At 38.7% G+C, this 12,852-nt stretch overlaps 1 protein-coding gene across 1 annotated transcript in view; it reads left to right on the plus strand.

Moving 5' to 3' along the window:
• The window catches only part of RNF19A (ring finger protein 19A, RBR E3 ubiquitin protein ligase), a 56,825-nt gene extending 44,334 nt beyond the window's left edge, over positions 1 to 12,491 (plus strand). Inside the window, exons 6-10 of the mRNA XM_059836195.1 lie at positions 4,551 to 4,665; positions 7,273 to 7,434; positions 8,102 to 8,315; positions 9,729 to 9,872; positions 10,261 to 12,491. Of these exons, the coding sequence (XP_059692178.1) occupies positions 4,551 to 4,665; positions 7,273 to 7,434; positions 8,102 to 8,315; positions 9,729 to 9,872; positions 10,261 to 10,951 (1,326 nt within the window). The 3' untranslated portion in view covers positions 10,952 to 12,491. The remainder of the gene's footprint in view (positions 1 to 4,550; positions 4,666 to 7,272; positions 7,435 to 8,101; positions 8,316 to 9,728; positions 9,873 to 10,260) is intronic.
• The last annotated feature ends 361 nt before the right edge of the window (positions 12,492 to 12,852 follow it).

Consider the following 12,852-nt stretch of genomic DNA (forward strand, 5'->3'; position numbering starts at 1 on the left):
CTTCACCAGCCTTTAAAAAAGCAAAACAAAACAAAAAAACCAAGCCACCCCACAAAAAACCAACCAAACCAACCCCTGAATTGTTTAAGGATATTTGTTTCAATTGTACAGGAAGGAGAAGCAGTGTTTTTAGGAATGTAGTTCCTCTTAAAAAAGGCAGAGCAAAACACCAAACATATTCTAGTTTCTGCATATTGCCAGGGAAGTTCTTGCATACTTTTTCAAAACTGCTCTGTTTTTAATCTCTGGTTTCCTTTAGAATTAATATTTAGAGGAGAAGGAAGGCAAAAAGGAAATCCTTCTTATTTTTCTTAAAAGCAGATAGTTACCAGTATTTTAGTATAAAATTCTGCTAGTATAGGTTTGTGCATGCATGCATTTAAGCATTTATACTCACAGCTCATTAGTTGCCTTGGGCCAGTCCACCATGTAGAGCAGTGTTCAGTGCAGGTAGCTAGACAGCATCTATCTTCATTTTACTCTATGTAGGAATCGGCTAGAAATGACCATGTTAATCAGAAGACAGTTGATGTATTTCCTCTCAAAAATATAATAGCTTTTCATATAAAGTAAATTACAAATTGCAAGAAAAACAAAAGATAATTACATCTCCTATTTGTAATTTGGATAACTTACTACTTTATCCTAAATCTTTTAGAAATGGGCTTTTTGCAATGATGGCTTGGTTCAGCAAGTGCTAAGTGTTAAGTTACATGTGCTGGATGGCATAATCAGATTTGGTTTTCTGCTTTTATCAGCATGGATTCTCACAGTGACTGGCACAGAAACATAATTCTACATTTATTGAAGGAGGGGGGAAGTGTTTCTCACATGAGCTGCTAGACAAAAAGTCCAGGGATGCAGCTTTTCCATTGTATTCTTTTCCATCTTTTTCTTTCAAGCAAGTACTCCTGTCTTCTGCTACAGTTGGGTTTTGACCCTTCTATTCTGTTTTGTCTTAGTCCCATACAGTCACTGGAACCTTATAAATGGTAAGAGGAAGAAGGCAGCAGTTACCTGTTTCAAATTACATGTATGTTCTGCTTTTCTCATTATATTTTGGGATAGGTCCCCATCACTGAGCACCTTTCACATATTAGTAGTAAAGTCTCAGAAAGTTAGTCTGTGAGGGCAGCCTCGTGAGAATTTCTGTTGTACCCCACTGCTTAATGGCCATTTTTCTGTGACTCCTGTCACATGTTTGCACTTTTCTTCAAAACATCTGATGATGGAGATTCCACAGGCTCTCCGAGCCTAATTTTCTTAGTAAAATTTATTTTTCTAACATTAATGTAAATTCTCTTCCTACACTAAATTCTTATTGCCCTATCTTCAGCTGACAAAGAATCCTTTTGCTTTTCAATATCCCATTACATATTTGGTTTTTAAGTCCGCTTTCAATTCTTATCTCTTAAGTAAACCTAGCACTTCAGTTTTTCTTGACAAACTGTCAAGAAAACACACTGGTTTTGACCTCTGATTCTCCTCTTCTCTTCTGAATTTCCTTCCAGTTGTTCATACCGCCTTTTGTTTTTGTCCAGTTTGAATATAGCAGTGAAGCTGAAACATTACTACTGCTGAGTTAAATGAAGGGGTGATCCTGTGCATGTAACTGCCAGTTATCTCTTTCTCAACAACATGCTATTTTCATTTTGTGTACTCTGAAACACATACCCTTCCCCTCTGTACTGATAACTTAGGCAGTTGGTCTCTTCCTAAGGGTAGTCTTGACCTCATTACCATTGTGCTGCATTTTAGTCATGTCAGGCCATTTTTTTTCAACTTCTCAAGACTAGTGTGAGTTTGGCATTCTTGCAACCTTGGCAGGTTGTACTGGCCTGAAATTCAACACATGTGTTCTCCTTCCATCTTCCAGGCTAATGAAACTGTTCAATACTCTTGGATCCAGGGCATATCTCTTGGAAGAGTATAGGGTGAAGTGTTTCAATCTGGGGAATAAAAAAACCAAATGACAATTTTGGATTTTTTTCTGCTTTCCATGAAGCTAATAGTAGTTTTCTGTAGTCCATTTTTCAGTCTGGACCATTACAACCTGTTGAGTATCATACAAGAAAATGTCAAAATTTTGTTCAAGTCAGTGCGTGACATCTGCTTCTCTCCATCCTCAAAGCTAGTTATCTTGTCACAGAAGAAAATTAAATTGACATGATTTCTACTTGAAAAAAATCAGTGTGGCCTCTTTATTTCCTGCATTTGCTTTCGTGTCTACAAGTTCCCAGTTTTCACTGGTCTTTAATTCCCCAGCTTCTTGGTTTACACCTTTTTAAAGATTTTCATTGCAGTTTAACTTTTTCCAGTTTTCCTCATATTTTTTCCACACATCTTTATGAATAATAATTTTCAGAAGTTATTATTAGGGGCTCTGAAATACGGCCTGCTGAGATATTTTTCAGATCAGCTCATGTAAGTACACTCTAACCTGCTGTTTCCCTACAGATCTTACTGCTTTGTTACCAGTCACCTGGCTCACAGTTGATCTTCAGTGATAACTGAAGGGGAAAAAAAATTGAACAGGCTTTCAGTTTCATCTGTTGGCTGTCTTTCCTCTTTGTTAAATAACGAATTGATACATTTTTGGTTTTCCTCTTACTAGCAGTGTACTTGTAAAATAATTTCTTGTTGACTTTGATGTCCCTTGCTTTTTGTCTCCTCTATTTTAACCTTCCTGATTTTTGTCCTGACACCCTCATGCTGTTTCTTTATACCCATTCATAGTAATCTGACCTACTTTCTGTTTTCTTAATGATGCTGCTGCTGCTTCAGTAAAGGAAGCTTCATTGTTCTTTTACAACATTCTGTCTGTCTTCTGCATTGGAAGAGTTTGTGCTTTGATAGTGTTTCCTTAAAGAAGTGCTAGTCCTCTCTTTTTATAGATATGTCTTATAACCTATCAGTTTTCTGCGTTTATGGAAATCCCTTTTCTTTTGGCCCAGTATTTTTATTTGGATATTCTTTATTTGTTACTTAATATTTGGAAGTCTCTTATTTCATAGTCATTTCTACCAGTGTAACCTTCTGTCTTCATGTTTTCAATCAATTTCTCCTCTGTAACTACTCCTATCCATTCCTTTTTCTTGCTTTATGTTTAAGTAATCCAGTAGCCTTTACAGATATCTTTGTTGTAGGCTTTTTGTTTCGGTAGTTAAAATTGCCCATAACAGTAAAATTCAGCGCCTAAGGTAATCCTGCTAATTGCTTACAGAGCCCCATGAAACCTGATCTTCCTGGTTTTGTAATTCTTACACGCTTTTACTGGGAGACTGTTCATGTTTGATTTTTCCTTTTTAATCCATTGTTATGTTCCACATTTAAGTGCTCCCTCACTCTGTCTTGCTCTTTGTATAAGGTACCTCAGAGCAAGTAAATGCATTCTCATTATATAAAAGTGCAGTGTCTTTCTCTGCCCTTTCCTTGCCTGTCTTGCCTGAACAAATACCTTGTTTATTCCAAAATGAGAACTACCCTACCAAATCTCTAATTGAAATTATAATTTAGAAAGCACAACATTTATTAAAACTTCCAGCTCATTTTTGTCATTCTTTTTGCAGTAGCAAATAGATACAAAAATACTGTGATTATCCTCTTAATACTCTTTTGTGTTCCTCCTGAGATGTAGTGGGGATTAACTTAGCCTCCTGACAACCATTAGAATAGTGACCTATTGTTCCTTTGTAATTACATCTTAACCAAGAATGATGACAGATGACGTGCATATCCCTGAAAAGCCATGTTCCTAGAGAGAGTAAATGAAACACACAAAAAGTAGGAAATCTCTGTAAAACAGTGACGTTTGAATGCCTTTCAGGTTCACGTGGGTTTTGCGGCAGATAAGTTTGAGGCAGTCACATTTCAGAGTTATTGCAGACTTGAACCGTCAATAAGGGTCAGTAAGTTTTGGTTAGCAGATTCCTCGGTAAATAGTAGCACAGCTAAGACTCAGGTTTGCTAAAATATTTCCTGTCTCAACAACTTGTCATGAGAGGGTGCCAGAGCAATGGAGTTCTTGCTCTCCTCTCTCCCAGGATATGTTTGGTGAAGGCTGCCTTACTACAAGATTTTCATGGCTCTGTTATGTCAACCTCTGTTTCCATGGATCTAATAATCTGTGAAAGTTTCACTCCGTATTGTTCAGGGGAAACATGGCTGGGAATAAGAAGTGTCAATTTGATCAGATATGGTAACTCTGATCCTGAAAATTGTCTGATTTACTCCAGCTTACATGGTTGGGAAATGATTAAACAAACAAACAAAGCTGTTAATGATGTAGCTCTTCTAACTTGAGGGTGAAAGTAAATGCTTAGTTGCTGGATGGGAGGGCTTCTTTAAAAGGTGCCTAAAATTAAGAAATGTATACATTTTCTTTTCTTTGAGATAAGTTAAGGAATAAATCATGACATAGAATGTGGTCTCTTTGGAAGAGAGCAGGGTACAGCTTCCAAACTGTTATATGTCAGTTCTTCATCCTTGCAGCAATGTATTATTGATGACGATAATACTCTAAAAACCTTTTCTTCTTTTCTTCTTTCAAGATTCACAATCGATATGAAGGCAAAGACATTTCAAAGCACAAGCGAAACTTGGCTATAGCAGGTGGTGTAACCTTATCTGTAATAGTTTCTCCAGTTGTAGCTGCAGTAACTGTAGGTAAGCAAATAGTACTATATTTTTGTGTATTGGTAGCACCTTGCAACCAGAACTCTATAAGCACTCATGAACACAACAGCTGAGAAGTCCTACAGTTTCCTTTTACAGGTGAAGGAACTGAGACAATGAGGAGTCTGAGACTGTACATTTTTATTGGGGCAGAATGGAGAATACAGTACTTCAGGAAAGGCTGCATTAAAATGAAGAATTAAAAATATTTTTTATCTTGCAAACTGAAGTTTCCACATTGTCATATCTGGCTTTTAAAACTGATGTATTTATAGCTTTTTTTAAATGACTGACCAAGAAAAAACTGTTGCCACAGAGTCTATATGTATTTGAATAACCTCGTCTCAAACTTTTTTCAACACAGAAGAAAAATAGTCTTTTAACATGACAGTAGTTGAGAAACTATTTGTTATGTTCTGGGAGTCAGTTTGAATTCTATCACATTCTTTCTCATAGGGATTGTTGAGGGTAGCATTTGAGGAAAATCTGGCTGTACCTTGCAAAATACTTGTCATCTTACCATGTAATTACAAGATCACTGTAAACAAACCCTGATTTTTTTGAAAGGAGTGGACTTGCCCAGTGCTGCCTTGCTTCTCCTTTGTTGCAGCACAGACATCTTTACAGTTGCATAGTAAGCTGCCGTGGATAACTGATTCACCTTAAGACCCACCATTTAGTTTTAAGCTGGATCAGTCCCCTGATCCGATTCATCACGCAGTTGTGTATGTAGTGTCAGAAGTAATGCTCAGAGAGGAATGAGTGGCCTCAGGAAGGCCAGGCCACTTTTAGCAAGTGATGGTTTAAATTGGCCATGACGCTGTGGCTCTAAACTGCTTGTTAATAAGGGACCACTGTGCAAATACAGATAGAGAATCATTTAGGTTGGAAAAGACCTGTAAGATCATAAAGTCCAACTGTTAACCTAACCCTGCTAAGTCTGCCACTAACCCATGTCCCTGAGCACCTCATCCATACGTCTTTTTAAATACCTCCAGGGATGGTGACCTCACCACCTCCCTGGGCAGCCCGTTCCAGTGTCTGACAACCCTTTCAGTGAAGAAGTTTTTCCTAATCTCCAGTCTAAACCTCCCCTGGCACAACCTGAGGCCATTTCCTCTTGTCCTGTCACTTCTCTCTTGGGAGAAGAGACCAGCACCCACCTCTCTGCAGCCTCCTTTCAGGTAGTTGTAGAGAGCGATGAGGTCTCCCCTCAGCCTCCTCTTCTCCAGACTGAACAACCCCAGTTCCCTCAGCCGCTCCTCATAAGACTTGTGCTCCAGACCCCTCACCAGCTTCATTGCCCTTCTCTGGACACGCTCCAGCACCTCAATGTCCTTCTTGTAGTGAGGGGCCCGAAACTGAACAAAGTATTTGAGGTGCGGCCTCAAAGTTTTATGCCAGTCATAGACCTGTCTCTGGTGTCTGTTTGCATTGCTTTGTTCTCATGTTGCTCTGGTGTCAATACCTGCTAAACAGGTAGTGGGACACAAAGTCTCATGGATGTATTTATAGGTCTGCTTTACCTCATTCTTTCAAGCTGTTTTTTATTCCTGACCAGAGATAAAACTTAGCTTTTTAGGGAAGGCAGCTGGTTTTTATTTTGTGGAGTTTTTACTCTTGCCCCATTGCCATTAACACATGGCCTCCAGTCTCAGGGCATTATATGGCTTCCAAAATAATGACCTTGAAAATACGGATTTCATCCTTGAATGCTGAGGAATTTCTAGGGAAAGGGAATTCTTATAACTGGAACCCTTCTTTTAGGTTAGACGGAGGAGCCTTTGCATTGGGTTTGCCTCTGTCCTGGCTTTTTCAGAATGTGCCAGCTTGCCATTTTTCAGTCTACCATTTTTCTGTACCTTCTGTGTACTTCCATCAGCAAAGCCATAGAATGGTTTAATTCATATGCCAAAGGAGTAACTTTCACAGACCACTAGAAGTGGTGGGATAGACGTGTATGTATATCTGCATGCACTTCAACCCACAGTTCCTTTCATTGGTTTCCCTTAACTCCTGCCACTCTGTTCCACAGAATTGTTTACTTTTAAAGATGTTAATTATACAAGTTCTCCTTAAATTGAATCAGTGTGGTACAATAAATATGAAAGATCCAACAGTAATAATAATGTTAAGTCCTATTAAATTGATAGCAAAGCCCTGTCTGACTTCAGTGGATGCAAAATCAAACCCCTTATTAAATTAGTAGAGGTAGTAACATTTTTAGTTGAGTAACATTTGAAATAGATCTCTCTTTCTGCTTCTCAGGTGGAACATTATTACAGTCCCCAGTGGAGCTTATATGAACCTTTAAAGTATTTTCATTCTGTTTTTAAAAGATGTTATGGATGTAGTGGAAGTATTAACTCATCAAGCATTAAGCTTCTCTGCCTGCCAATGCTGATAGAAGACATTCTGCCTGGTGAAAGTACTTCCCTGTCATTTCACCTTAGTGATTTACCAATATTTCTTAATTTGTCTCCCTCCTGATTTCTTTCAAGTGTGACATAGCAAGTAATCATGGAAAATGAAATAGCTTTTATGAAAGGCTCTAAAATACAAGTCACGTTTAATGAAAGACTGTACTTCCCTCTGTAGGTATTGGTGTGCCTATTATGCTGGCTTACGTGTATGGAGTTGTTCCAATTTCCCTCTGCCGAAGTGGAGGCTGTGGTGTGTCAGCAGGCAATGGAAAAGGTGTCAGGATAGAATTTGATGATGAAAATGATATAAATGTTGGTGGAACAAATGCAGCTGTAGGTAAGAAAATTCTGTTTCATTTTCTATAAATTTGTGGTTTGTGACTTATATCTGATGGTCTTAGATACTAGAGTACTTATTTGCAGAAGAGGAATTATACAGTTAGGACTACCTCCACTCATTGCTGAAAGACCAGCTCTTGGATGAGAATAGCTTCTCTGTGTTCGTGTTGTGCTGTGCTGTAATACAAGCATTAAAGCTTTTCTTGCTTGTTTGAATCAAAGCCAGACTCAAGTAAAGTCTTTTCCATAGGTAAAAATTTTAAGATAAAATTAACGCTGCTTTTTCAGAATACTGGTTTGTGGAAGCTCACTGGCTTTTGTCTTTTTACCTATAATAGAGGGAACTACATGCTGATCTGGTGCTATTTTTATTTTAATTACGTGACAATATCCTTTGTGATAGGGTGTCTGTTTTCCTTGACTCCATGTTACCTGTCCTGTCGATGGTTGACTTTCTGGTATCTTAAGTATGTGATGTCAGGCGTAACCATTATAGCAACTTCAAGAAAGGTCTTGTCTCTTTTTGACAAAGTTATCTTTTTGTCACAGTACGTTTTATAAAACCTTTTCCTCAGCATAATTTCAGGAACGGTTTCCATGGTCACATTCTAGAAACTACTAAGTTCTACTTCCGTAATTGACAAGCCTTCTTTATTTTTGTCTAGATACCACTTCAGTAGCAGAGGCACGTCATAATCCTAGCATAGGTGAAGGAAGCGTTGGAGGACTGACTGGCAGCTTGAGTGCAAGTGGTAGCCACATGGATAGAATAGGAGCCATTCGAGACAACCTAAGTGAAACCGCTAGTACCATGGCCCTGGCTGGGGCTAGTATAACAGGGAGTCTCTCAGGAAGTGCAATGGTTAACTGCTTTAACAGGTAAGAGACATGCTTTCTACCATACAGTATCCTGCTCTACATGTAATACCACTTCTTCTGCTTACTAGGTTTTTTGATTTTTATTTTTCCAAATTGGTTCCTATTAAAAGGAACTGTCTCTGGGAAATAGAGACAGTTAATCTCTGACAAACTTCCTGATTTCCAAGAGGTCCTGCCAGACCACAGTCCTCAAAGAAGAGTTTGAATTTTTTTCAGGGTGAGTGAGGCCTGAGATCTTGTTCTCCTGCTTCCCAGGAGAGCAGCCTCTGCCCAGGAGTCAGAGGGAGGCACCTCATGTCTAACACAGTCATGTTCTCCGGTGCATCTCACCCTGAAGTTGGAACTGCTGACTTGTTCAATAGTCTACAAGTACTAAGCTGTGCTTTCAGAAGATCTGGCTGGAGTGTGGATTCAAAATGGACTTGGGGAGGCAGCTGGGCACCTGGCCTTGCCGAGGTGGCAACTTCTTGTCACTTACATGCTCAGTGCCTCCTGTGAATTGGGGCCTTACTGTCTGTTGGCTGTCCTGCTCCCTGAAGAAAAAGGGGGTGTCTGGAAAGGATTGTTAATATTTAGGGTTCAGGATGGAATTTGCTATTTAAATCAGGTGCTAACACTGCTCATTTTCTTGCGTAATTCAGAAGTCCAGGCTGTATTAGAATAAGGAGGGCAGGATAGCATCAAGAGTTTCCTTATGTGTTTCAAGCTGTGACTGCTGAGTGAGGTATACCTATCCTCTTCCTTAAAGAGCTGAGTGTGGAAAACAAAACAAAAGAACACTTGCAATTCAGTGTCAGAAAATAAATAAACAAGGCATTTGGAAAAAAGTTTGTAACTTGATTTCAGGTTTATCTGGTCAGCCCAACTCAAGATTGCTTAGGTTTCTATTATTCCTGTTGCAGTTGATAACAATACAATATAAAGCAGAATACAGAACACAGTTCTCTGCCTGTTATTTGATTTGTAATAATTTTGCAGCTAGAGAAACAGGGGAACTATTATATCTTGAACTTATGTACCCTTCTGATTGTTTTTTCCATTTTTAGAGTACAGTACAATATCTGCAAAAGAATTGTAACTAAGCCTGGAAGTTGTTCTTGTAAATCTCAGGGAGGAAAGAATCCAGAACCTCTGGTTAATACACGGCATTTTGCTTTGTTGGGAAGTGAATCTGGTTTTGCTTTTGAGTGTTCTTGGTTTGGTTTGGTTTTTTTAATCAGAAAATAGTCATTTTTGACAGTGGAAAGAGAGAACCTGTTTCAGTAGGGTAAATATGTGCATCTGTACTGGAGTAACTAATAAACTCTACTTACTACTCAGTGGTGGAGAAACTCTACAAGGTGACACTAATTTTCAACTAGTGTGCTTTAACTGTAGCAGCAGCGTATACAACTCTTCTTCTTTCTCTCCAAGACTGGAAGTACAAGCAGATGTGCAGAAAGAACGATACAGTCTGAGTGGAGAATCTGGCACAGTTAGCTTGGGAACAGTTAGTGATAATGCCAGTACCAAAGCAATGGCAGGATCCATTCTGAACTCCTACATCCCTTTGGACAGGTAAGAGAAATGTGGTGAAAATAGAAGATTAATAAGCCTTGCTTATTAAAGGATATTCTAAGCATGCCTCAGCTGTTCTATTTTAATGATTACCCTTCCAAACTGCAGATTTTGTTACAAATTGAATTACATGTGACTACTTATATTTACCAACATTATTTCCAAAGAGGAACACATTGCTGTATCTCAGTAAAGTGTTTGATCTTTCAGACTTCGTGTTTTTCTTTGGGTTGTTTATTTGGTTAAACACTTAACTTCTCTAAAAGAAGTTACATCTCTGTAACTTTCTTCTGCTGTGTATCTTGGAAAGCAGTAAAAGTTTGTTTTGCTGTGTTAGCTGGCTTGTCTTAGATGACCACTTAGACTCATGGATTCTTTCTTGTTCTAGGGAAGGCAACAGTATGGAAGTGCAAGTGGATATTGAATCAAAGCCAGCCAAATTCAGACACAACAGCGGAAGCAGTAGTGTTGATGATGGCAGCGCTGCAGGTCGTAGTAATGCTGGTTGTTCATCGGCCTGCTTGCCAGAAAGTAAATCGAGTGCCACCAAGTGGTCCAAAGAAACAACAGCAGGAAAAAAATGTAAAGGTAAGCTGAGAAAGAAGAGTAGCATGAAGATAAATGAGACAAGAGAGGACATGGATGCTCAGCTGTTGGAACAACAAAGCACAAACTCCAGTGAATTTGACTCTCCCTCTCTTAGCGATAGTATTCCGTCTGTAGCAGATTCTCACTCGAGTCATTTTTCTGAGTTTAGTTGCTCAGATATGGAAAGTATGAAAACTTCCTGTAGCCACGGTTCCAGCGACTATCATACTCGCTTTACCACAGTCAGTGTTCTCCCAGAGGTGGAAAATGATCGCTTGGAAAACTCTCCACAGCCAAGTGGAATCCTTGCGCCTGTTCCAACAGCCCCTAGCACTGATGTTCCACAGCTGAGTTACATTGCTGAGGAAAGCATTAATAATGGATCTTCGAAAGATGTAGATTTAGGTGTTGGTGAAACACTGAAAGAAACAAACAACAACCATTCACAACATGCTGTGGAATTAAGCACTGCTATTCAGACTGAAATTTAAGCCTGTAAGTGCTGCAAAAATATATTTACCACTGAAGAACCCTGTCTGAAAGCTGGTTGAATTACATGCGACTTCCGCAAGTTTCAGGTGACCAGCAGAAGCAAGGTTTTGATACAACTGCATTTTATATATACTTGTCTGATAAGGCAAAATACTTCATGTGGATCTTAGACCTGTGTGAAGAGACATGAAGGCTTTAACCAAGTGCATTACAGCAGTATAAATACGTCCATGTTTTGTATTTTTGCCACAACTTTGCTTGAAAGCATATACTTCGTGTATTTAGATAAAAATTGGTAAATTCTTAATATGTTAAATGCTGAAATGAATAATACGTTCTGCACTGTTCACTTGGAAAATATGGGGTTTGGGATAAGTGGGTGTTAGCTGAGCATTAGTGACTTAAAACCATTCTAGTGTGAACTCTGTTTGAGGGAAGTAAAAGTTTTGCAGAGACCTATACAAACATATTTCAGCAGTGAGTATTTGTAATGACAATTGTTTCATAACTGGACACACTGTATTTAGAATGCATGTAGAATGAACCGCATATCTTCAGATGGATGTAGCCTGTGTCAGGAATGTTTGTATGTGTGTACACTTTGAGCAAGGTTATGGCATTTTACATAATTTTGAAAAAGAAGAAATTGGTACTTAAGATATGGTGGAATGGAGACGTCACCTGTGAAGAACAGTGGGGTTACTTATTTATTCATGCAACCAACCATGCAGCAGATAAGGCTACTATATAGTGTATAAAAACTGTAAAATAACAATCCAATGATTTATAAGCATTGTAGAAAAGCAGATGCAGTCACCTTTCATCAGGGGGGAAAACAGTGCCCCATCAATTCTTGGTGCCTTTGGAAAAGACTGGGTTTGAAGTGCCTGGTCGTTTGAGGATTTTACTGTAATGTTTTCCAGAATGTCCTCTTTGGCCACCTTGGATCACAAAAGAAAATTCTAGTGAATAAAATGACTGTGGTAGATAAATGTATAATAATAATGAAGTATTAGCCTACCAAAGACTCACTCAGGCTTTAGTGGACATGACATCTCTTTGCAAGACATGCATATCTTCAGTCCCAGAATCAAAGTGCAGTGCAATGACTGCCCGAGTGTAAAGATGGGTTCCAAATATGCTGGCTTTTGTCTTTTTCTTTTGCATATGGAAGATGTACAGCTGAACTCAAGCTTAAGTTGGCCAAAGCGCCTGCACTGTTAAAGTTTTTTTGCTATGTAATTCACTAAAATAAAAAAAAATTGTGAATATCAGAATAACAGTTAACAATGTTCTGTCTTGTGTTTCATGTATTGCCATTATGGTGCTACTGGAAGTTTGGTTGGATAAAATGAAAATGCCATCAGCTGCAGTCCTCTTTCATGACTTAGCCTCACCAGTTTCAGTAATATGCTTATAACACTAGTGCCAGTTATGTTATTTGATAATGCTTGTTACAGTATTTGTATATTTGCAATTCAGTTTTGCTCAGTAATATGCGTGTAAACTGCATATCTGAAATAAATGTCTAAATACTGACTTCTAGTGGTCCTTCATTTAGTGTGCTGGTTAGCCTTACAAAAACATGTATGTTCCCAGAAGGTGCTTTTTTTTTTTCTGTAAGGTGCTGACTGCTGTCATGTCTTGTTGCCTTTAAACACGTTCATTTTGTTAGGTGTGCTTTGGAAGTTGAATGCTCTGATAACTTCGAAATGTAAGATCTAAAGTTAGTTGCATTTTGTACAAGACTTCAACCTGATTTCTTTTCATTGTAAAGAATAGCAATCCGAGCTGCCTATGTGGCAGGCAGGACAGCAAATAGTTTTCTGAGCGGATGCTGCTCTGGCATAAGCACATTACTCTTGAAACAAAATTACACCATCTTGGTATGAGTAGACGG

This window comes from Gavia stellata, chromosome 3 (assembly GCF_030936135.1).
Source record: "Gavia stellata isolate bGavSte3 chromosome 3, bGavSte3.hap2, whole genome shotgun sequence".
NCBI lineage: Eukaryota > Metazoa > Chordata > Aves > Gaviiformes > Gaviidae > Gavia > Gavia stellata.